The sequence below is a fragment of the Podarcis bocagei genome, assembly GCF_964188305.1.
Source record: "Podarcis bocagei genome assembly, chromosome: 5".
NCBI classification, from domain to species: Eukaryota; Metazoa; Chordata; class Lepidosauria; order Squamata; family Lacertidae; genus Podarcis; species Podarcis bocagei.
This window is the reverse complement of record NC_138129.1, coordinates 64,340,241-64,367,020: the sequence shown is the minus strand read 5'-3', so window position 1 is coordinate 64,367,020 and position 26,780 is coordinate 64,340,241. Positions and strand designations below refer to the sequence as shown.

Below are 26,780 nucleotides of genomic sequence, written 5' to 3'. Positions count from 1 at the left end.
GGATTTAGACTAAACAACAGGAGGAACATCCAGGTGCTATGAGCGGAACAGCATCCAAACAGGCCTGCCTTGAGAAGTGATGGATGCATGAGAGGTTTAAGCAGAGACTAGATAGCCACCAATTAGAGATGGCATTGTAGAGGATTTGCTGCAGTGGCAGAAGGTTGCACCAGGAGACCTTTGAGGCCCCTTCCAATTCTATGATTCTAGGAGAACAAGAAGCTCACTGGAGATAAAAGATGTTTTTATAACCAAGCAACTGAGAGGGTACTTGCAATTACTGTATCATCATCATCATTGTCACGTCAACTCTCCCTGACAGTATCTTATTTCAGTTTCTAAAATTTGGTCAGACAACTGATTTTTACAAGGCTGGTATAAGCAGCAAGCATTACTCAATAAGTCTCCAGCCATGACTACTTACACTGCCAGCCAGCCAAAATCAGCCATTTGATGACTGAAAATACTCTTCCTCCCAGGAACCTGGGGGCAGACACGTGTGTTTATCCCATTTAAAGCACAATTCTATACATGTCTATTCAGAAGTAAGCCTCAATGACTTTCAGGTAAGGGTACATATGAAGCAGTGTTAGAAACTAGGTTAGAAAAGCTAGGAGCCAAATGGCTTTTGGGACCTGGGTTGTGAGCGCCAAAACAGAATGTCTAGTCACCACTGGGAGGGGGTGGGGTTGGCAACACTTTTAATTTATTATTTTGTTAAGCATGAATTAATACACAATTAACGTTAAGTGACACATTGTTAGTATCACATTTTTAGCAGAAATTGTCAATACAAATATATAAAAAATTGTCCAGTAGCACCTTAGAGACCAACTAAGTTTGTTCTTGGTATGAACTTTATTGTGCATGCACACTTCAGATACACTGAAGATAAACTTGTTAATACAAGTTTAATTTGATGTTGACAATAAAAGTATCGGTACCATACTCCAGTTTTCAAAACACTCTACCCTTTATTGTTAAACTCCATATTGTCTATCCTTAACAATTACTTCAAGGCTTCCAAGCACATACATTTCAGTAATTCTTGTGTGTCAGCCAGGCTCAAAAACTGGCACCCAGACTTTTTAGGTGCTCGCAAATGGAGAATCTTTAGGTGCAAAATGCACCTGGCGCCTGCTAATTTTGAACCCTGATATGAAAGCAATGCCTCAAAATGACATGTGAAGCTGGTGAGGCCTAGCGAGTCCACCCAAGTGAGCACTGTGAAGACTTGAACTCTGTTCTCCAGGCCTATGACAGTACTACTAGAACTTATTGGCTATCACTAAATAAACTCTGTTTTAAGTCTGCATGTAACAACAAAGAATTTTGGTGCCATTAAGATAAAAGACATTTTTGTGTCATGAACTTGGGGGTCAAATCCCACCTCTATAAACTTGGGGTTATCCTCAGTTGACGTGAATATACACACTGCAAAGTGAGTCCAGAATGCAAGCAATGCACAAGACAGATAAGTCCTATTACTACACAAAGCACAAATGTGAATGCAATCCAAACCAGAGAGCAAAAGATACTGAGATGCAAACACCTAACCAGAGACAATTAATTTCTGCAGTAGTCACTTTGTCTCCATTCAGCTCAAGTCTGATAGTGTCAAATCTACAAATGAATTCCAACAAAGCTGCTTCATACAACTCTCCCTTCAAAACTTTGTGAGGTGTTTTTTTAAAGACGTATGACAACGTTCTTGTCTCACTGAATGACCATGGAGACTTAAGTGTTTCCCCGCCAATTTCCATTTTTTATGTTTTGAGAAAGCAGTCTGGTTGCCTAATGGTAATGGGGAAAGGATACTACTGACACATGACGGGATGCTTGGAAACTTCTCAGCACACCGTCCAAGGGATTCTGGGAAAACAAATTTTGGAAACCCACTGGCTTAAGCAGTGAAAGGGATGGAAAAGGTATTGCACTTTACCTGACAACTGTCCACTTCTCCCACCACCAAATACCGAATTTTTCGCACTATAGGACGCACTTTTTCCCCTCCAAAAATGAAGGGGAAATGTGTGTGCGTCTTATGGTGCGAATGCAGGCTTTTGCTGAAGCCTGGAGAGCGAGAGGGGTCCGTGCGCACCGACCCCTCTCGCTCTCCAGGCTTCAGGAAGCTATCCCAAGTCTTGCAAGCCCGGCGGGATGTCCCGCGGGCTCGCAAGGCTTGCGGGCAGCAGCCTGCACCCAAAAGCTGGGGACAGCGGGGAGGCGCAGAGCCGCCACCCCGCTATTCCCCGACCTGATCTGGAGGCTGGCGGGGGGAGAAGCAAGCCTGCTTCTCCCCCCCCCAGCCCCACAAGCTCGGGGGATAGGGGGATGGCGAAGCGCCGCCATCCCGCTATTCCCCGACCTGATCTGGAGGCTGGGGGTGGGAGAAGCAAGCCTGCTTCTCCCCCCCCCCCCACCATCCCCACAACCTCCAGATCAGGTCGGGGAATAGCGGGATGGCAGCGCTCCGCCATCCCGCTATTCCACGACCTGATCTGGAGGCTGGGGGGGGGGAGAAGCAAGCCTGCTTCTCCCCCCCACCATCCCCACAACCTCCAGATCAGGTCGGGGAATAGCGGGATGGCAGCGCTCCGCCATCCCGCTATTCCACGACCTGATCTGGAGGCTGGGGGTGGGAGAAGCAAGCCTGCTTCTCCCCCCCACCAGCCCCACAACCTCCAGGCTTCAGGAGAGCCCCACCGCCAGCCCCACAATTCGGGGGACAGCGGGAGAGGCGCAGCGCGCCCTTCCCGCTGTCCCCCGACTTGGTTAGAAGGCTGGCGGGGGAGAAGCCTGCTCCTCCCCGTCGCCAGCCCCGCAAACTCGGGAGACAGCGGCAGGGGCGCAGCGCGCCCTTCCCGCTGTCCCCCGACTTGGTTAGAAGGCTGGCCCAGCCCCGCAAACTCGGGGGACAGCGGGAGAGGCGCAGCGCGCCATCCCGCTGTCTCCCGACATGGTTTGGAGGCCTGCGGAAGGCTTCCTCCTCCCCCAGCCCCGCAAGCTCCCAGAGCGATGCCAAAGCTGCGCGCAGCTTCGGCATGGCTCTGGGTCCCGTTCTGGGGGAGGGGGAAGCTCGGGCTTCCCCGCCCCAGCCCCGCGCCTGGCGGGGGGGGGATAATTTTTTTTTGCCTTTCTTTCCCCCCCCCCCCAAATCTAGGTGCGTCCTATGGACCGGTGCGTCCAATAGTCCGAAAAATACGGTATATGTCACATCGTGCCTTAGTAACAATTACAATGGGGCACATATTCCACATTTACATAGCCAGTGAGGCGTGGTTAGAGGATCCAGCTAGGGCAAAGGAGACCCAGAGACAAATCTCTACTTTGGTATGAAGCTGTTTGGGCCATTCACTTTATCTGAGCCTAGCCTACTCTGCAAGGTTGTGGTAAGGATAAAATGAGGGTGGGGAAGAACCATGCACACAGCCCTGAACTCCTTAAAGAAAGGAGTTGGGTAGGATAAAACCATACTAAATAAAGAAACACTAAATTTACATTACCAGTAAAATATGGGATGAGAAATGAGGTAAAACTTTTAAATGTTGTTTTTGTTAGTTTGAAAACTAACCTGATATGAAAGAAAGGGTGCTTGTTTTAGATTAAGATTCTAGCCTCTATTCCAGACACAAATGAGAATTAAGTGGCAGCATCTTTCCTTTCCCCACAGAATAATGGAAGGTCGATCAACTCTATTTTCCCTTTTAAAAACACTTCTCTTCTCTTCACACTAATGGATAAGAGAGATTTCTCGTGGGGAAAGGAAGGTAAGGGCCTTCTTCTACCGCCACTCTTTTCCCAATAGCCACTAAGCCAGTGGCTCTCTATCTGAGGAACTCTGGGGTTGCAGAGAAGCTTGCCAGAGTTCATCTGTGAGAAGATCAATTGTGGCAGACAAACACTGGAATGTCAGCTGGTCTGCAATCAGTACAGTTTCCCCAGAATGTTCAGCTGCATGGGAGATCCAAGTTTTCTAGAGAAAACTTGGTTCACATAGGTTGACACTTCAGCCCAAGAGGCCTAGCTGGAGCGCTATATGAAAGGAGTACACACCCTAGAACAAGCCCTAGCATGCTTTGGAACATACAGGGATGAGGGGAGTTTAAATCCTTTCTATAAGCATTTCAGAAAACAGAGGGCCCAATGACCTCCTTGCCAGCTCTAATCAGTGCAGTGTAGAAGGCCATGTAACCCGCCCCTTGTGTTTATCATCAGCACTGGGATAATTGACGCAGTTGCATCTTCTTTTTGTTTCTTCTGCGGGCTTTTTGCTTCCAAATGTTCCTTCTCTGTGGGCCCACATGGCCCTGCTCATTCCATCATCCTTTGATCTGCTTTCCTCCCCGCAGGCAGAGGACAAGCAAAAGTGCTTCCAGATGAACTGCCTTTGTTTTGTTTTGTCTTATTTACACTTCAGGAGGTTTGAATGCTGTTTTCTCCACTCAGAGAAACTTTACTAGAGAATCCTAGTCTAGTATGAATGCAGCCATCTACAGGCATCAAGGGGGAGAGAGATGCAGAATGACAGTCAAACCTCAATTATCTCTTTTTTGGGGGTGACGGGGACCATGCAATTCATGAACTAGTAAGCTGCGCTAAAATCTGCCTATGCCAAAATATATCAAACTTCAACTCCTACTTACATACAAAGATCATAACTTTAGACATATACGAAAGCAAACCAGCTACTGCAGATATAAAATTTTAGGTTGATTACTACTATAGTGTTACTGCCATATAATGCTGATCAGCAAAGGAATTCTTACCTGCTGAACTTCACTTTCTCCATTTGAAATTTTTTCCGTGTACACAAAGGAGTTGAATATCCGCTGTAATAAAATTAAGAAAGATTGATTAGACACATCGGTATAATATCAGTGACTGAGCGTATTTAGGTGAAAAAAGCAGCTACATACGGAACAGGTAATATAAAAGAGAAGATTAAGGATTAAAAGAATTATGGTAATAAGAGACGGAAAAACCACAGCAGTTTCATTAAAAACACATACGTTTCCATAATTAAATTAAACAGATGTTTGTGTTTTGTGGAAATATATAGGATATTGCATCCAGAGTGCCTGACATTGAGTGCAAGTGGTATGAATTTAAAATAGCTATGCTTCACATTTCAAACATGGCTTTCCCCAAATAAAGTAATTGTTTACATATACCATACATTTAATGCAATGCAGCTTTTTCAAAAAGGTTTTCTTTTTTAAAAAAATTCTCATTCTAAATTTCATTAGGAGCCTGTCTAGATTTCACTTATACTCAACGGGCTTTGCTTTGGGACTCCTGCGGTGGAAAAGGAGCAGCAGCATTCTGTACCTCCCTTTTCCCACTGTATACATACATGTTGTTGAAGGGAATGGCACGGAAAAAGTGAAGGCTCCTTACGGAGAGACAAAACTAAATTGTTTATATATTACTCACACACATCAGTACACAAACCAGCTCTGCTCGCACCCTCCCTTCTTGCTCGCATTCTCCAGTCTATGTCTTGCTGGTCTTCTCCTTTATCTTTCCTACATCTGGGTCAGCAGCAGTGAGGGAGCTAAGAGGTTTTAGAAGTGGATAACCCTTACCTACAAAGCAATAATCAAGGCTTCTACTGGGTTATTGAGAGGAAGCCTATCCAACCTTAGCTCCCAGCCCAGAGGCAGGCATCTGCTCAGTCTATCCTTACCCCCAAAGATCTTAAGAAGGCTTGGCTTGGGCAGAAAGGAGACAGTATATAGTTTCCATTCAGCCAATGCCATCAAGGGCCTTCGGTAACCATCTCACTATTGGTGATGGGCTGTTCCCAAAGCAATAGGAAGGGGGATCTTGGACTCAGTGGATGCATGTAACAAGCCAAACATCTTCTGAGAACCATCTATCTTTCCTATTTTGGGGCTGATGGTGGGAAACTGAAGCTGATGGCAAACATTGACAGATGAGCAGGTATGCCTATCTGTCAATCACCTGTTGTTGTTGTTGTTGTTGTTGTTGTTGTTCCACTTAATGCCAAAATAGGCTCTAAGCAGTTTGGATGTTTAAGGGAGGTTGCCAAAACTGCCAATCTGCTGATTGATGGTTACAGCAACCTCTTCTTAAGACACATTTACTGCACCAATCAGCTGGCTGACACTGCGAGCTCCAAAGGAGGTTGTTGTAACAGCTGGTCAGCTAATTGGGAGTTACAAGGAGCCCCTTTGAAGTCTGTTTGGAGGAAGTGGTTTAGAGTGCAAAGGAGCATTTTCCCCCCTCTGCAGACATCTGTATACAGCGATTGGTCAAATTAGCAAAGAGTTGTGTACAAAGCCAAAACAGAAATTTATTATTCTAATCAGTAGAGAAGTATAGGCAAAGTAACTACATTTGCATCACAACTGCTTTACATAAGACATATGTATTTTAAAAGAAAAAAAGATTACTTCCACGGAAAAAAGGTTATGATCATTTTCCCCATTTATTTTCTACACTTTCTAAACTTAGAATTTTGTTTTATTCTATAGGCTCATAAATTTATATTGTTAATATGCCTATATCATATGACTAAATACCCATATGTACCATTTATTCTTCTGCCAAATTATGAATATTCAAAACTACCAACAAAATAGCATGAATACTTATTTTTCATGTCATGTAGAAATACAGTTATTCAAAGACCTACCATATAGCATGCTTAACCAAGAGTGTGGCTCTTGTCTTCACATAAGTGATAAGAGAATGCATATAGAGAAAACCCAATCTGAATTACTTTCATTTTACAATGCTCCCACCTCCTTCTGTAGCTGGCAAGCTAGGAGTGGGGGACCTGTGGTCCTCCAGATGCCCTTGGACTCCAACTCCCATCAACCCCAGACAGCATTGCCAATTGTCAGTGGTTAAGGAAGCTGGAGTCCAGCAGCAAATGGAGGGCTATAGGCTCCTCCTCTCTGCTCTAAGCAGCTATAATTATGTGGCACAAAAATACATCTGTGCTTCCTGGTCAGACGTTTTAGATCAGGGGTTGGCCAGGATTATCTTGCCTGGGCCAGATCAGTCCCGCAGAGATCCGTCTGTGGGCTGGATTGTGCGCATGCATGAGTGTGCGCGCCCACAATTTCCAGCGTCTGCTCATGTGCAGATGTGATATCCAGCGCTGCGGAAGTAAGTCCCTGCGCCGCGCTGGCTTAGCACAGCGCATGCGCGAACGGGCGGCTCAGTTCGGGGCAGCTCATGACCTCCAAGGGCCGCTTCCTGGCTATGGTCTTTAGGTTGCTGACCCCTGTTATAGCTAATGCTTCTTGTATCATAAAAACTTCATTTACTTGCAGACCAATCTGTATTAACTGTTATCACAACTGTATAATATGCACTCTTTTGTTCAGGAAATAAGTGAGTTACAAATTGGGAAACTCATATTAAACCAATAGTTTAAATCACGATTAAGCTCAGCTACTTTAAAAATACATTTCAATCATAGGCATACAGGCAAAGCCGACAATGAGTTACAGTATTTTAAAGAAATATGGGACCAAAGACAAATGGTAAAGAGCATTTTTTTTTGGGGGGGGGAATGGAAAAGGAACAAACCAAGTAAGGTGGGAGTGTAACCCACTGCCAAAGCACAGCAGTAATTTGATCCTAAGTGTGCCATATGTGTTAATATTAAGATTAAATTGCTTTCCAAGCACCTTATTCTAAAAGATAAAACGTACTGTTAACTACATCGAGCAACAACAGATTCAAAACACTCCATCATATTAATTTTGTTGTCCGGTTTATTTCTTTGAGCGCCACACTTTGTGTGCAGTGCTTTACAGAGTTTTAGTTTATTAGCTTATTCAATTTATATATAGTGGTACCTCGGGGTTACAGACGCTTCAGGTTACAGACACTTCAGGTTACAGACTCCGCTAACCCAGAAACAGTACCTCGGGTTAAGAACTTTGCTTCAGGGTGAGAACAGAAATCGTACAGCAGCGGCGTGGCGGCAGCGGGAGGCCCCATTAGCTAAAGTGGTACCTCAGGTTAAGAACAGTTTCAGGTTAAGAACGGACCTCCAGAACGAATTAAGTTCTTAACCCAAGGTACCACTGTACCACCCTCCATTCACAGCTAAGGATGCAAGTACCTTATCTGAACTAGATGTAGCATCTAAGAAAATAAAGATATAAGCAGCAGTTTGGCAGGTCAAATTCTATCCTCAGCACCCCTCTTGCCATCATTCAAGGAAGACATATCCTTGGTCACAGAAAACACTGTGGAATAATCTTACGTTTTGTTCCACTGAGCTTATGACTGTCACTTTCCCTTATTCCTTTCCCTCTTGGGGACTTCAGGAATTTAAGAAATTTGAACTCTTAATGCTAAGGCCACCCCTGGAGAGGGCGGCAGTAAATCTTCTGAGTTTACAAGTCCCAGTGAGCCTAAAAGGATTAAAAAGGCAAGATACAACTATTATGAAAAAGCCCAACACTGAAACTTCCTCTCATTCTATCCCCTTTATTAAAAGCTCTGATCAGTTTCTAAGACTACAAACAAACCTTTCCCACCCCACCCAATTTAGAGAAGCTAATTTAACATCAGAAGAAAATACATTAAAGGTGTCATTTTGATGCAAAATGAACTGCATTTTCTTTTCCACTCACAAATTGCTGAATATCTGGACATCAAAGGAAACAAAGAAATAGCCTCTTAGCTAACACTGAGGTTTCTATCCATAATACGAAGCTAGCCCTTAACCTGAGCTTTTACAGATCTATGAAGAAGCATTAAAAATAATGAATATAGTTAGGAAAAAAGAATACCAATAATCGCTTGTTTGGTTACTTAGCTTATGTTTTCAAGTGAGAGTGAGTTGAAAAAATAAGTATAAAATTTTCCACTATGAAAATGTTTGCTTCAAATCTTAATTTTTGCTACCTAACAGCAGCACATAAATACTGTGATCATTGAAATGTTTTATCTTCTCTCCCCATGGTTCCTGTAATTAAATGAAGGAAAAATTGTGTGATTGCAAGCAGCATGATTGGAGTTATATGTAGTTGCGCCCTTTGATATGGATAATGCAGTGCAGTTCTGCATGCACTTTGCATCACACACTGTGAAAATGTGGCATACATGAATTTATCTATACTGCATGTGAAATATCTGACAAATTACCATCATTGATTCGTGTTTAAACATGAATGGCATATACAAAACTGCTGGGTTTATTTATACATTTATCTGAAGTACTTATAATTCACTCTTCATTGAATATTGTCGATTCCAGAGTGGGGAACAATGAAGTAAAATAATAATATACAGGGGGAAAGCAATAAACAGAAATTGCAAAATCCATCAAAGTATGTCCAATAAACAACAAACAAATAAACAGCTCCATTATATAGCAAAAAAAACCCTAAACTACAACATTAGAAATTCCCATTTAATAAAATACGTGGATGAGGAAAACAGGACATTCAATTCACTGAAGAACCAAATGGTCCTATCAACAGTTCCCACACCATTTCTTACTTGGTGCAATGCAACCCACTCACTCCCCGCCCCCAATCAGAGAGAGGGCCCCACTCTGTGCTAACAAACTCTCATTCTGTCTTTTGAGCACCTTCACTGCCATTCTCGAACCCATCCAGGCTCTCACCATGAGCAGCAAATTGTGAACTCTTAATATTATAACTGTACCATATGCTTTATCAAAATGTAAATCAGCCTAGTAACATAGTACATGGTCAATTAGTTTGTTGTTGACATTTAAAGCTGTAAACAACTTGGGACAAGGACATCTAACAGAACTATGTCCCCTGATGCAGACCAAGCTCAGCTGTAGGATTTTCTTATGAATGACCTACTGGTCATTTCACAACCAGCAGACTGTCCCTTGGGGACACTGCAAAAGTGGGCTCTCTCAGCGATGGCACCCAGTCTTTGGAATACCAACCCTCAGTCATGAAGTGGTCATCTTAAAACAACTCTCAAAAACTTCGGTTTATGCAAGTTTGCCTAGACTCTTACCAACTCCTACTTTCTAATTATAGGCTCTTTTTAATATTTTAAAAGTAATGAATTTTTAATGCTCAGTTTTATTAAATGGTGTTCTGCTTTAATTACTTCTATGTAAACCACTTGGAGATGTTCATTACATTAAGCTGTATACAATTTTTATAACTAAATAAATCTGAGAATGCATGCGGCTCCATGCATCTGTACTGATTCTAGATCGCCATTCGTGTAGATGGGAGGAAAAGGGGAACAGCAGCTCCTAGCCTGATTAGGCTCATGGCCAAACTACATGTGATCAGATCTAACATTTGTTTATTTTTACTTAAAAGCAGCCTCAGTGATGCTATAATTTGCACTGTAGCAGCAAAGCTGGGGGTGGGGAGGAGTCAACCCTTTCCTATGACATTTTACAAAACTAAAGGAAGTACACAAACATACACACAGCTAGCCCTGCAGCAGAAACAATAAAATATTTTCCCAATACGAGGCAAAGCATTTCCCCTCCCAACTACAGTTGAAACAAGCAAAGTCTGACCACTCATACCATTCCTTTTCTGCCTTATCCCTTGAATATAGGAAGTGGAGATAAGTCCTTTTCTGTGCCAGTACTGTAATTAAGGTTTGTGCTCCCTAGAGAGGTCCTTCTTGGCACCTATATAACTTGGGCACCAATTGAAGACTGTTGTATTCTCTTTGGTTTTGGTCCAATTAGTTTTGATGCTTGCTACTGCTGCTCTGAATTGTTATATTTGATCAAACTGTTGTTTTGTTGACTGGTTTTAGTTTTGGTTGATTTTTTTAAAAAAAGAGAGAGGTAGCACTGAGCAAATAAATGTGCTAGTTAGAACCCTTATTTCCACATCCACCTGTATGACTTGCTTTCTGTCTTTTGATGGGGGCCGGAGTTTGCTAAGGAACAGAGGAGGGAGGACAAAAGACAGGGAGCATCTTAACTAGGTGAAGAGGAATCCTGGAGAGGCTGGACCACTGCAGCACTGCTTAAGAAAGCATATATACCCGTATCTCATGCAAGCATATTTAACCTAGCATCCTCATTAAACAAATTTTCAAACCCTTAGCTGGAATTCGCATTTGGGGGAGAATCTTAGAAACAAAACAAAACCAAAATGGACGGAAAGGAGACTTTGGGAAAGTTTCTCCAATTCTTAATACCTTTATTACAACAGTCCTTCACTTCCTTTTCGCAGTGACTTATGCCAATCAGACCCTTGCCCAAACATCCCATAAGGGTGAAGATCAAGTTATTATTACCACAACACATTATACCAATGTAAGAGGCTGTTCCACTAGGCTCTGTTTCTGAAAGAACCTGAGCTGGCAGAGGCTCTCTGCACTTTTATTTATAGACGTCAATGGGATAGTATAATTGCTCAAAGGTATGCTCAGTTACTTGAAGACATCCAAACTGAGACCATTAAAAACGTAGGGGGGAAAGATTGAAGCTCCAACTGGGACACTGTATTTCTAGACATAACCTCTTCGAAACCCCTATTTACCCTGAGTAAAGAAGAGCTGGAAAACTACCAAAAATGTCATCAAGATACTTTTTTTGAAGCCAAAGAAGGGGAGGGGGGAAGGAAAAAAATTAGTTCCACATGTTAAAACGATTCAGCGTTTAGTCTATGTAATTTGACTAACGTTATACTCATGACAATGCGCATGGCAATCTTACAGAAAACTAAAATTGATGTTATGCAACCTCAGAATATAAAGCAGATGGTGGAAATAAACCTCCATACACTATTAATTTTCTTCATCTTGAGCCTGGGAGTAGGGGACAAGGGAAATATATTTACTATAATCTACAATAATAGTAGATAATTATCCAGTGGATTCCTGTATTCTCAATAGAGGTCAAGAGCAGAATGACATAACAGGGGGGGGGGAGAGAAGGGGAGAGCCACTCAAGAGTCCAAAAATGCCATTATCAAATGGTACAGTGTCCAGTTGTAAAAGATAGAGGAGCATTTCCAGTACAAAAGCTATTTTGAAATATACAGTGGTACCTCTGGTTGCGAACAGGATCCGTTCTGGAGCCCCGTTCACAACCTGAAAGGAATGCAACCCGCGTCTGCGCACGCATGGGTCATGATTCGCCACTTCTGCGCATGCACGCGACGTCATTTTGCATGTCTGCGCATGTGTGAGCGGTGAAACCCAGAAGTAACCCTTTCCAGTACTTCCGGGTTGCCGCAGGACACAACCTGAAAAGACTTAACCTGAAGCAAACGTAACAAGAGGTATGACTGTATAACAAATTAGCACAAAGTACAAATTAACAAATACATATAAATATTCTGAGTAGAACGCAACAGCTAGGTTCTCATGTAGTGTTCAGTCAAATCATGGCTTATCATTAGCATGCTGGGTGCCCAGGAGGAGACTGCAGCTGTGCTGATCCACCCTATTACTTTCAGGTCAATGTAGAGTGGCAGCTAAGCTTAGCATATTGTCCAAGCTCAGACTTGGTTAAGCTCTCTCCTCCTAGATCACAATCTAAAGCCAAGTTTTGTTCTTTTCTCTTTCGTCAGGCCCAGTGCTAGTGGCCAGCTGATGTTTCATAGATCTATAGGCTGGGGCATTTTGCGTAAATTAAGATGGCAAGCAGCAGCCACCAATGGAAGTGAAGCTTCCCATCATGTGGCTCTGTCTTTAAATACCATATTGGCCTGAATATAAGCCACACTTCCCCCCCCCCCATTCCGATTGTTAAAAGTTAAAGTGCAGCTTATATTCGCTACCGTACGATATCGCTGCTGAAACAGCTGCCACGAGGGCTGTCGGGAGCACAGGGCAATGGCGCCCGTCACGTCCACGGCTCCCAAGCCTCCCCCAAGGCACTGAATTTTAAAGGTGAGGCTTATATTCAGGTCAGGCTTGTATTTGGGCTAATACGGTGTTTGTTTCTAGTAGTTATGGCACTAACAATGAGCACAAAGGGAGGCTACCTATGCTGCTCAGCCACCTGAAAGGCTGTTGCTACTGAGGCAAACCAAGGAAGGAAGAGACTCTGTTACATACAGTACTAGCAATTGCTATGGGGTCACATGTAACAGCTGCAAAATGCAGATGCCATTACCTGTGCAATTGTTTGCAGAAACCAACACAGGTATAAAATTCAAGTATTTCATCTCCACCATCATGAAGCTGTAACTCCTGGTCACCAACGTCTTGCTTTGCACTAGCTGAGTAAGTTGACTTGCCAGTTAACTCACTTTCCCCCCCTCTGTTCCCAAAATATGAGCCAGGAGTAGCTGCTTCGTCATATGAGAAAGCATTCTAACACAATTGGGGACTTCTGTTTTGTTCTTCATGGATATTTATTAAAAGACAGAAAACAGGAAAACCCTATCAGAATCTAAGAGGAATGTTGGCCTCAGAAGGATTATGTTCATGTCGAGAGAGTTTCGTTTCATTCTTGGCGCTGTGTTTCTCTACTTTACAGATCTATCAATCACAAGACAGGCTGCACACTCACAGCTCTAATGGCATGGGATAAGCCTGTGTAATTTCATACTCCACAAGAAAAAAAAGGCCCAATACATGCAATGCTGTATGCACTATAAATCTGATCAGTACAGGCAAAGCTGGAAATACATAGTTTTCACATGCTGGGAGTGCAGTGCATGCGTACATGAAAGATCTTGTGTTGTCACTGTTTACATAAATAAAAGTGAATCACCCTGAAAATAAGTTACTGAAGGACGACAAAGAATATTCATTCAATAGTTAAGTAAACAATGCTAAAGGTGGCATGCTAAGCAAATAAAATATAAACAAAACATTGCTGAAAATCAAAGCTTAAAATATAATGAATTCACAAAATGAACAAACAAATGCTAACTTTGGATTCAAAGTTATACACTTTTAAACTTCAGCACTATCTGTTTCGCAATAACCCAAGCAAACAAGGAATACCTTATAGGCTGCTTATGTATATGGCCCAAGAAGCAGCCTAGGCACAAGGTATTAGTCTCTGAACTTATCTAAATGTCTTTCCACATACGAAAAATGACACCGCAGATTTACAATATTGGCAATAGCTATGTAGACACCTCAGAGTCAACCTGGAGTAGTTTCTATTGCACACCTTTGAAAACAAACACCTCATTATTTCTTTTAAAAAAATAAAAGCTCTCACCACCTTTGGAGTCTTGATATTAACAAATTTATGGTGGCACAGACAGAACAGGGGGAAATGCCTAGAAGTGAAAAAGTTTAAAATGTTTGGAATTCAGCTTCATAAAGAAGAATTTATAATATTCAGTGGGGTAACAGTGTAGTAGGCTGTTGCAACAAAACAAGACTAACAAGTTTATTATGGCACAAGTTTCAGACTACAGATACCTGGAATGTTATCCTAAGCTTAAAAACCAGCCACCCACAAGATAAAATTGCCACTTTCCACACAAGTAATATCGCCATGTAGCCATTGGGAGGGTTTGTCTCCTGCTTTTTAACAAAACCATACACAAATCTTTAGCATGCGGTCAAAATTCCTGTGGTTTAGTACTGAAAGCCATCTATCGCCAGCTTTACGTGAAGAACAGTTTATTTAACGGGTCATCCTAATTATTCTATTGCTTATACTGAATCACTGAAAAGCAGAAATCAAGCCTACTTTACAGCAATACTCCCCACACCGCCTCCTCCAACAAGAACTATTACTGTTAGGTCTGGAGATATTAACTGCTGCAACACTCAAGGATACAAACTGAAGTAATGAAAAAACCACATCCTCAGGTGGGGGGAGAGGGGAAGTGTCCCGTTTCCTTGCCTGCTCCACTAACATTGCAGTGCTACGTATGTCTACTCAGGAGTAAGCTGCACTGAGTTTAACGTGACACGCACCCAGGTAAGCATGTTCAGCATTACATCCTAATTGCCCACTTGCAAAGGAAAGCGGTATGGGCTTGCAAGGGTATTTTATTTAAGGTTTTAAAAAGAAAAAGAAAACATTCCTGACCCAGATTTGCAGATTATATGAAACCTGCAACGCTGGTGAGTAGATATATTTTTAAACTTATAAATTAGGAAGTGAAAGGCTGGGACTATTTCCCAGTAATTATCAATTATATCCAACTGCTTTCTCTCAGTCAGCTACCCTAAATTACGCAAGAACTACTGCTTTTGACAAATTGCTACAATTAAAACAATTTCTATTACAGATTGGGGTGGGTGTATAAATCACTTGTCACTTCGCCTGTCTGATGAATTGCAACAACAACAACAAAAATTATATGTCCTTAGGAAAAGCATACCTGTTTGTTCAAAATAAACACTATAATGCAATTTCCTTCCAAACATCATATTTATATATTATTTTCATTATTTAGGATACCCCTATGCCAATCATGGTTGCAATGTCTTATTAATTTGAAAGAAACTTGAATCTGCAGCATACATTGATTCCTGAAACTACAGAATTTCCATTCTACTATAGAAGAGGAAGGTTTCCTTAAACTCATTCATATTTAATTTTTGAGGATGGTTCACTGCACATAAAATATTTATTAGTCAGGTTTTTGAAATTGCAATGCTAAAATGTCGGTCTCCCTTTCAAAATAGTTTTCACTTTACTTAAGGTTATATATGCAAGCCTCTCTTTTCTTGGCCGTCTCTGAAGTAAGAAGGACACAGTTACAACATAATCTTGCTAATTTCAAAGCTAACTGCATAGAAAAGGGATGAGAATAGATACTATTTCTTAGACAATTTTATAAATCACAGTAATCTGATGATACAGAAGGAACCCCCGCCAAATTCAATGGAACGTGCCCCTATGAATATAGGATTGCTCCCTATTACACCAGCTTTTTATCAACCAGTAGTCTGATTCATCTCCTAACAAATTTCATTTTAGTTTATAATCTATATAAACATGTAGCAGCATTAATTCTTATTAAGCACTATTAATATAATCCATTCATTCATTTTCTTTTCTTTTCCACACTGAATTGCTATGAAAATTTTCTGTGACTGATGTGCTTCACACACCTGCTTATGACAAAGTCATCTAAAAGAAGGGAAACAGGCGTGACAATGGCCAAAGGTGCATTTTCCACACACAGCATCCGAGCCGGCTCATTACATGCAGAGTTAGCACGCCAGCAGTGCACCCTTCGAGGCCATCAATCACTACTGTGCTAGTATGCAAATTAGCAAATCATGTGGTAACTACATTTAGACGTGACAGGACATGGATGGAACAAGCAAGCGCTTTTTCCCATGGTCCCTGTCATGTCTGTAAATTCAGCCCTAAAGTGGCAGTCCACTAGCCTCCCCAACACTCAAGCTATAATGAAATGTAAAATTAAGTGAATGGCTGTAACATCCTAAGCTGTTCTTGGCAAACTGTAGAAAAACAGCTAAGTGAAATCAAATTGAAACCAGATTTGTATCATCTCTTGCCTATCTTTATTGCTTTCTAGCTTGGTACTGGAATTCTCTGCCCCAGACATCTGGTTAGCTCCCTCTTGCTGCTACGTTGAAAGGCCCCTTAACTCATTTACTTGCTGTGTTTTTTTTCTATATTGGTGGAACCTTGTCCCCATCAACTTTCTTTCCGTGTCTCTGTTAAATTGCAAGCGACAGGGCCCTGCCTTGCTGTTTTAGAAGCACACAGGGAAAAACAGTGGAATCTGAGATATGAGTTTTTCAAAAGCTAAGTTCCTCATCATTTCTCGGTGTAGGTGCACTAATGGATTCCTTATCTAATGGAAACCTAACAGCTGGAATGTTTTATGAGACTTCTTTTATTGAGTTCCAATTGTGCCCACGATGCTCTTTTTGGTAAAGCAGTGACCTCTGCATTTTAAAAGAACAATGGAAGAAACTGTGGCAGACCTCGACCATGACCATCTTGACCGATTCCTGGAAGTGCTGCTCCCTGCCTTGCAAGCCTTTTTCCACCTGGCCTGGTTGGCTGGGGCCCTGACTGACTCCAGCTACAAAAGCTGAGGCTGGAACAGACTCTTGGGCAGCAGTGTTGTTTGGGGGTTGCTGTTGGGTTTTTTGTATCTTGTGGTTTATGTGGAAATTGTTCAGTCGTTTTTTTAAATAAAATATTTTATTTATTGTTTCTGATACTTTTGTTATGTTGTAGTTATGTATTTTTTCATGTTTGAACATGGTTTGAACTGTGGAAAAGAAGCATACAAATAAAATTATGTATGTATGTATGTATGTATGTATGTATGTATGTATGTAAAGAACCCCAAAACTGAAATCTGGGGGAGGGCACATCTATACAGATGATTATACACAGAGAGAAGGAACATCTGAAGATGATTTAGAGCAGAACAATGATGTTTTGATATATGAATGCAGGACAGGTAAGGGAAAGTATTAAATGTATGAAGTATTCAAGCTTCAAGAAGTGAGAGTTGCATTAAATCCATGCCTGAAAGATTCTGAAGAGACTCTCACCACTGTTACTTAATGTGAAGGAGAAAAGATCTGCTTTGCTTGCCACTACTCAGGAATCCACAACTCTAACCATAGCCCTTACACAGCAGTTACAAACCTCAAGATCTAACTGGGTTGGAAACATGACCACAAACAAGTCCTTATTAGTGACAGACAGCAATTTACTCCCTGAAGAAGCAGAAGTATGAAAAACGTTTTGCCACCACTGCCACCTCTACGCTAGCGGAAAGAGACAGAGAGAGTTTGTTGCTTGATTGGCAGAGGCAGAACCAGCTGAACTAGACCTCAGGAAATGTTTGCAGATGGAGAAACCAGTGCTATAGCCGATAGAGACAGACAGAAAGAAAGAATGACTAGGATCAATGTGAAATTGGCCCAAATATAAGCCGCACCCGCAAATAAGCTGCACCTTTAAAATTCGGGGGGGGGGGTAGGAAAAAAGACAATACCCGAATATAAACCGTTCCCTTAAAATTCCCAGGCATCCATTCTGTTTTACCGTATGTCTGTTTCAGCAACGATATCATAAAAGCCAATTTTTGTAATGTCAAGAATTTAAGCCGCACTTTAATTTTTCATGGTCAGAATTTGGGCATGGCGGGGGGGGGGAGTGTAGCTTTTATTTAGGTCAATACGGTATTGGGAATTCTTAAAGGCCACCTGCTAAGATTCTTGCCTGAGAAGTCCCCAATTCAAGCATATGGGAATTAATTCATTGCTAGATGATCTACCAAGTCACCACAATGTCTTTCTTACTGTATCCTATTGTATTCAGTGGGAGGTGACCCACTCATAAGAAAGAAAGGAGACTGTTTTAACAATTTCCATTTCTACTGCAGCCTATTGCAGTAGTCCCTGAAAATCTGCACTGAAGAGTTGGGGAACTCTCCAGAATAAGGTGAAAGGTGTCAAAAAAGATAATTATGTGCCCTCTCTAGAGCAAAAACACTAGCAGCACCAATTAAATTCCACCTATAGAAATTAAACACTTGTAATTATCTCAATACTTGAGAAGACTCAGACCCAGTACACTGTATGTGGACTGGGCCCTTTGCTCCACTCACAAGAGGGCAGATATTTGCATAAAGTTGGCATACACTTCATGCCATGTGCAAATCTGTATCATCTTTTGCAGGTGGGAATCAGAGGCCATACAAGATAGCAACAGGTCAAACTTTCTTCAGCATTTCCATACCTGAAATATGCTATATTACTACCATCAGTGCAGGACCAGAAGTGGCAGGGAATCATGGATCTTACCCCTCAATTCTGCCTCACTGTGTAGCAGCAAAAATCCTCAATAAGCAATTGGCTTAGCAACTTTAAGTGAAACTTTAGCTGTATCTTTTAAAGCTGCAGTGTTTGGAGTAGTTTTCTTGGCACACCATTTTCAGGGTTTAATGCTGAAAAATTAAAAACTGTATCTATACCAGTTTTTACCTAGTCTTGTAAAACTCTTGCCCTGTATTTCAGCTTATCAGTTTTTATGAGCAATGCTTAGCAGGTGATTAATCAAATCTCTTACCATTAGCAGTAACAGGAAAAAACAAAACAATATAGAAATAATTTTAAAAGGGCGCATTATTTTATGCTCAATTTGTTTAAATAAGAGCGCTTTGTTTTTTTGGTCCAGATTTCTGAGCACAGAATACCTCTAGACTGAGCAAAAATTGCAGGTGAACTTTTTCTGGCGATGGAATCCTAGCCACAAAGTCTACTGTGAATATCAATACTTCATGGATGTCCACTTACACAACATGTCTTTTTCCATCTTCTCCCCTCATCCATCTGCTGTGCCCTCCAATCTGCTCCAGAGAGTCTCCAAACTTTCCAGAGCAAATTTTGAGGGTGGGAAGCAAAGGCTATAAAGTCCCATTGTGCAAGGAGAAGTCTGTTCTTCTCGTGAGAGAGCAACACTGGATGTCATCCCATATTCAGAACACTAGACTTAAACAGCATCAAGATTTGATTAACACATAGTGTTAATAGAATTTCATTCCATATACGGTTGTATAACAGTGTTAAGGCCACATGTGCATGTACTTGCCATATATTCACTTGCCTACAAGCACAATACTCTACATGCTGTGACCCACTTTTTCCATTCATATTATTACAGTTTAAAAACATGAGTAAGCTTTATTTCAGAAAACTAGTTATAAGCGGAATGTCAGCAGTCTTATAGACATGCAACTTTCAAGTAGTGAACATGGTACATTGGTTAGGCCCTCATTTTAAAATGTAGAATATATTTTGAAGTGACAAGGTCTCGTTTCATGGCTACCAACAAATAAAGGACTTCCATCTACACACTTTCCTGCTCTTCAATATGGGGGCAGGGGAGAGAGAGAGAGAGAGAGAGAGAGAGAGAGAGAGAGAGAGATTGAAAAATAGTTTTCCTCCATTTCACCTCTCTAGTCTCACCTGAAACTGACAAACTATGGTTAAATCTTAACTATGTTTTGTTTGGGGAGAAACTAACTACAAACCATGGTTTATGAACAAATCATAGTTAAGATCAAATGCAGGTTAGCGGGTCAACTGCAACACCAAACTATGGCCACTGGAAACTTTTCACTTTTGATTTCCATCTCCTCCTTACAGCACACAATGTCAGAATGTAGCCAATGTTTCAGTAATCTATAACTGCACAGTATCCTGGTGAGGAGACCAATTGTAATGGTTTTTTCCTGTGAGCACTATGACACAAAGTAAGCTAATGGTTATTATAGTAATGAAACATTACAATTTCCCTATTTGAAGACCCGGTTCACAGGACATTGTAAGCCAAACTGTGGCTTAGCAAGACTTTGCAAATGTGTAGGTTCCCAGAGCAAAGCCAAATCAATCTAAGCGGATGTTTGGCTCAGCATGACATCCAATCTCGGACTCCTTGTTTAATCTCTCATCTCACTAACCAAAATAACAAACTTGGCTACAAGCTTGTGCTTAGTGAGGAGAAAATTCAACCATCAGACCTAGTCTGGACAACACAGTAAGCCAAACCTTTGCTTTGCTCTAGGTGGTCACACACTCACCAAACCATAGTTTGGCTAACTGTGTCTTGCGAATCAACTCAGTATGTCCAGTTCCAAAGTAATTATTCTTTAATAAAGAAAATTTGTGGAAGATAGCATTAAATGGCAAACATTTTCTATTTTTCTTATTTCTTACATTTCTTATTTTTCAATTTACTGTTCAAAAAAAAAACTTTAAAGAGAGAATTAAACTGCTTCCCACAAATTTACATAATAAAATCATTACACATGGAAAAAGTTCAAGTCATAAATTGCGATTAACTTCCTCCACTGCCACCTCTTCTGATTCTTTATTTTGTTCTTTTATGCTATTCTTGAAGAGATCTGACGAGGCAGAGTACTTAATTTTATCATAGCTGCAGTACACAGAAGGTTCATATTAAGGCATCTTTTTCCAACTCCCAGCTATCAGACAGCAGAGAGGGAAATGCCTTGGGGTAAGTAGGGCAGCCATAGGGAACAGAGTCCATACGGCTCTTCAACATACACTTCTCTTCAGATCAAGGCTCTTTCTTATACTATCATATTTCCCTCTTTCACTGCACTCTGGTCAGATTTTTTTTTTCCTAAATGAGTTTCTCTCTCCATAGCAACACAGTATGTTTTAGTACAGTGGTACCTCAGGTTACATACGCTTCAGGTTACATACACTTCAGGTTACAGACTCCACTAGCCCAGAAATAGTGCTTCAGGTTAAGAACTTTGCTTCAGGATGAGAACAGAAATCATGCTCCAGCGGCGCAGCGGCAACAGGAGGCCCCATTAGCTAAAGTGGTGGTTCAGGTTAAGAACAGTTTCAGGTTAAGTATGGACCTCCGGAACGAATTAAGTACTTAACCTGAGGTACCACTGTATATTAAAGAGTTACTACAGATTCTGGTCCACTCATGTTTGAAGTATGACTGTGTGAAATGTGTGTGTGTGTGTGTGTGTGTGTGTGTGAATGAGAACATGGTTTCTGCAAATCTAGCAGATGCAGCTTCCATTCTTTCACTAATGAGAGGTAAAATCAGCGATTCTAAAAGAAACAAAAACAAAATAACATTTTGTCAAAGCTGCAAGACTCTGTTCCACAAAGCTGTACTTTGTATATACTGTGCCATCACCATTTCTTGATTTCCTGTTTACTGTTGAAGAAATTTAATAGAACAAAGCAGTATCCTCTTTCACTTTTCAACATGAGAAAAAAAAGATAGAAACTGTAAGTACATCTCCTTGGAAATTAGGTTCCCAGTGAATGTGCTCAGGTTCATTTCTAAATGTAAGTTTGCTGAGTTATAATCTAGCTATCCATTAAATCTGTAATGTTTTGTATGTTACATTTATACTAAATCTTAGTTGTAAGGTGAAGTTTTCTACTGACAGCTTTGAAGTTTCCAAAGTCCAGAAGCTCTTGGAACAAAGTGGAATTTGCAGATAATGACATTATCTAATAAAAACAAAATGTCCAGGGATACAACACCGAGGAATTAGGGAAATTCTAAATATGCTATTAATTATGAGGTGGTGACCCTCACAGTAAATTATGAAAAAAGAAGCAAATGCTAGCAAATTCCTCACATTTATTTACAGATGTTCAATACAGCGTCCAATCATAATTCTAAAAGTTAAGGTAATTTCAAAGCTACTGTATGTGACCCATGCAGCAGCCACCTGTTGCATAAGCTGCTACAAAATGTCTTCAGAGTGTCTGTGTCTAATTTTTGTTTATTCAAAACCATTATTCATACTATAAAAGCGAACAAACTGGGTTGTTGCATGTCTTATATAGCAAGCTGTTCTCTCATGCAGACAAAGAATAAGGGCCCCAGTATTTTCCTTTTAAAGTATGAAAAATCAGAGCAAAACCTTAGAATCTTTTTCAAAGCCAAGGCTTAATTTGCATGACAGTTTAGCAATTATGAGGGATTGGGGTTTTTTGTTTTGTTTTGTTTTACTGGTAATACAAAGAATGAGGTACAGGATAATTTCCAGATGGTGTCCTATTTTGCATTGATTTTTAGGCTTGCATTGTCCTGGGAGCTTTAGTTTTATCCCCAAGTTTCACATGCCATCCCCACTTCAAAGTAAGAACTCTTCCCCCCCACATTCCCCTAATTTATTAGTCCTTCTCTAAACATACAACAGCCTCCCCGCAAAAAGCCATAACCCATTATTCTGTACATGTTTCTAGAGAAGGGCCCCACCCAGTAATTATATCATCTTTACGTTGACTTTCTGACAGGAAGAGCTGATCAAACTCCATCCAAAGGTAGTGGACTCTCCTTCCCTGGAGGTTTTTAAGCAGAGTCCGGATGGCCACCTGCCATGGATGAGATTCCTGCATTGCAGGGGGTTCAACCAGATGACCCTCGGGTTCTCCTAGAGCACGTCTTTGGGGATCATGCCATCTTCCATTCTGTGGACATGACCAAGCCAGTGTAGGCGTCACCAAGATAAGAGTGCAAACATGCTGGGAATGTGGGCTTGGGAAAGCACAGCTTGGTTTGACTCTGTCCTGCCATGAGATGTCCAAAATCTTCCTGATGGAAGACATATGGAAGGCATTGATATGTCACTCCTAGCTCCATGGAAGTGGGTTGCCCACAACTCACTTCCATAGAGAAGTGTGTGCAACACACAAGCCTGACAGACCTTCATCTTGGTACTGAACATTAGCATCACAATATCCTATACACTTTAGGAGATGCAAGCCATTGCCATAGCTGCCATGCCGATATGCTTGTCCAGCATATCAACAGTGTTGATTGAAAGGTTGCTGGTTATGGTGGAGCCTAAGTAGTAAAAATCATCTACCAGCTCAAGCATGTGGTCACCAAAGCTTATGTATGAAGCGCTGGCGATGTCCTGACCCAGGATGTTGGTGTTCATCAGGCTGAACTCCATCAGGCTTGGGCAAAACAGCTGATGAGTCTATGTAGAGCTTCTTCTGAGTGGGTTGTCAAGGCTGTGTCATCTGCAAACAATATCTCTCAGATCAGGACCTGCCACACTTGGCGTGGGATTTGCCAGGCTGAATGCAAGTACAGTGGTACCTCAGGTTACATACGCTTCAGATTACATACGCTTCAGGTTACAGACTCCGCTAACCCAGAAATAGTACCTCGGGTTAAGAACTTTGCTTCGGGATGAGAACAGAAATTGTGCTCCAGCGGTACGGCGGCAGCAGGAGGCCCCATTAGCTAAAGTGGTGCTTCAGGATAAGAACAGTTTCAGGTTAAGAACGGACCTCCGGAACAAATTAAGTACTTAACCCGAGGTACCGCTGTACACACCATCTTCAGTCAAGTCGAAGGCATATGAGGGCAACAGAGAGAAGAATATGCCAAAGAGAGTTGGGGCAAGAACATGGTCCTGTGTTGGGGAAGGCATCTGAGAATAAACCATCATACTAGACCAGGGTTTCCCAAACTTGGGTCTCTAGCTGTTTTTTTTGTTTTGTTTTTTTTTTAAAGAAGAGTTTGGATTTGATATCCCGCCTTTCACTCCCCTTCAGGAGTCTCAAAGCGGCTAACATTCTCCTTTCCCTTCCTCCCCCACAACAAACACTCTGTGAGGTGAGTGGGGCTGAGAGACTTCAAAGAAGTGTGACTGGCCCAAGGTCACCCAGCAGCTGCATGTGGAGGAGCGGAGACGCGAACCCGGTTCCCTAGATTAGGAGACTACCGCTCTTAACCACTACACCACACTGGCTCTCTGGGTCTCTAGCTGTTTTTGGACTACAACTTCCATCATCCTGAGCTAGCAGGACCAGTGGTTGGGGATGATGGGAATTGTAGTCCAAAAGTGCCAGAGGCCCAAGTTTGGAAAACCCTGGGAAACTCTGTACTAGATGGTGTCGAGCATGTTCTTGAGGAAGGACACAGTAATTTTGTGAAGCTTAGGTGAGCTTCCCATCTTACTGAGCACTGTAATAATCCTTTCCTGCTGAAGAGGTCAAAGGCCTTCATCAGGGACAGTCTATATTACAACATTCATCTGCTTTCAAGTTACAACCACAAAAACCTATATTAAAATATTCAGTATTTTAGGAAAACGCTAAAAACATGAGACTATATCAACAGAAAAATCCATTCTGTGTTCAGCAGCAGGTTTGATTCACGTGCACAACTAAGGACAGAGCTGATTGACAGACAGGTTTTGTGATCTTATGAGCAACGCCGCAATCTAAAAATGTAGAAAATGCTCTCTTGGAAAAACCTGGGGAAACACTGCCCTTCCCAACTGATGGCATGGCATTCTTTCCTCTTGAAATAATGAGCTGTGGAAGGCTTGTTTGGCTTTCACGTAAACAGTTTTTCACAGCAAGGTAAGTCAGTCAGCATATTATCTGTCTTTTTGCAGTACCTTAGCAGATTACATTACAGGTAAATAAACATAGGGTGCTTTCAGACCTGGGATTTATTGCATTACTTTTCCTGATTATAACGCTAGTGCTTCTATACCATTTTCTAATGTCACTTTCACACCCTATTGCATTATGGAATAAGGGCTTTTCGACATATACCAGCATGTTATGTTAAGAGTTCATTCACACCAGTGGGCGTGGTGTGGCACAACTAACATCATTGGACAATGTGACTATTCCCCCACCCTTTTCACCCACGTTCCACCCACTTTCCACTTCAGTTCCTCCATGATTCCTCCATGAAAACATGGAAGGAACTGTATGCCTGTATACTGCCCCAAATTTTTGTCACTTCACTGCCACCATGTTCTGGGTTGATGCAGTTGCAAATGGATTTTTTCCCCCTGGAAGCAATTAAGACAGAATAAAATAGCTAAACTTCCACTATAGTCTGCAAGATTTCCAGAAGTGGCTTTTGCATTGTATGAAAGCTGAAATATAACACAGAAATTAAGCATTAAGGAAATGGAATAAACTGCCATTTGAATGCAGCCATAGTGAAGTCACAGAATGTACATACTTAATCTGCATTCTGATAATCTGGAGTTCTTAAAATAGTGCTACTGCCACTAGAACAGTTGACAGAAGCAGGTTATGGAACCTCTTGCTCAATTATATATGAGAGTGTCACCCAACAGATTCATTTAACAAGCTAGTGTTCTTAATTTGGCCCTTAAAAATTCTAAGCATAATGCTGCCCACTGTTCAACTTGAATCTACCACCTGAAACCTAACATCTTTTCTTTCATTCTTTCCACGCACTTTAAAAATAATGCTCATTAAATATAGAATTATAGAGGAGAAATAACCAGAGAAGATAAAAACTCCTGCACAGCCGCGAGAATTTCGCTCACATTTAGTTTCCCTCCGAAAAGAATCTTGGCTTGTCATTTAGTATAGACCAGAGATCTTGCCTTGTCACATACTAAACCAGACATTGTGGTTGAAAGCAATCTCTGGTCAGTTCCAAACAAGCCAACTTCAAAACAGTGGGTTATGAAACTGGTTTGTTTAACTAACCAGAGGTTTAAATCACTACCTCAGACTCATACATAACAAGCAAGGAATCTTTGAAAGTGAAACTAAATGCTGGAAAAATTCTCCTTCTGGTCGAAAGGAGGAGAGAAGAGAAGAGTGAAAAAGCCTAAGGCTTTGTTCAGGCCTATTTATTTATTTATTTCATTAAATTTATAAAGCCCATGACTGGAAACCACTCTGAAGAGTTTTTTAAAAACAAAACAAAAACAAAAACAAAGACTCTTTTTTTGGTTCCTGCACCCAAAGCTAAACCCTGATTTAGTGTTATGAGTGAACAAAGCCAATGTTGAATTCTGACAATGTCCAAGGGTGGGGTTTTGGAGGCCCAGATAAAAGAATCCAGATTTTGGAAACTGGAACAGGAGTTAGCATTTAAATGCTGAACATGACCTCTTCTAGCTTATCTACCACACAGATACACTGCAAAACTATGGAAGGAGTGTGGTAGTGCAACTCTGGTACATCATTTCAGATGACCTCCATTCCAAATACTGACAAGATTGCAAGCTTATGTTCTTGCATTAATTCTGTGATAAGAGTTGCTCATCCATTAAGTCTATGAATAGATGAAAGAGGCCTACAGCTCCCAGTTGAATGGAACCAAGATGAGAAGAAGAAAAACATTTTTCTTCTGGCATGTGACATGTCAGTATCTCTGCTATGTAAGACAAAACAGAATCAAAAGAGATTGGGAAATGTTGTTAGATAATGGAAAGCATTTACCCTGCTAGAAGGATATCGTAAAGTGAATTATGTTCTAACATCCTGGTCCGAATGCTCTGGGTGCCAGTTAGTTTCTGGGTCCAATTCAAGGTGCTGGTTTTGACCAACATAGCCTTAAATGGCCCAGGACTGCAATACCTGAA

General features: G+C 41.4%; 1 protein-coding gene across 2 annotated transcripts in view; it reads right to left on the bottom strand.

Annotated features, from left to right (window-relative positions):
• Nucleotides 1–26,780, bottom strand: part of CACHD1 (cache domain containing 1) — a 124,955-nt gene that overhangs the window by 75,348 nt on the left and 22,827 nt on the right. For both annotated transcript variants that reach the window (XM_081193672.1, XM_081193673.1), the window contains exon 2: nucleotides 4,770–4,832. In XM_081193672.1, coding sequence (XP_081049798.1) covers nucleotides 4,770–4,832 — 63 coding nt within the window. The remainder of the gene's footprint in view (nucleotides 1–4,769; nucleotides 4,833–26,780) is intronic.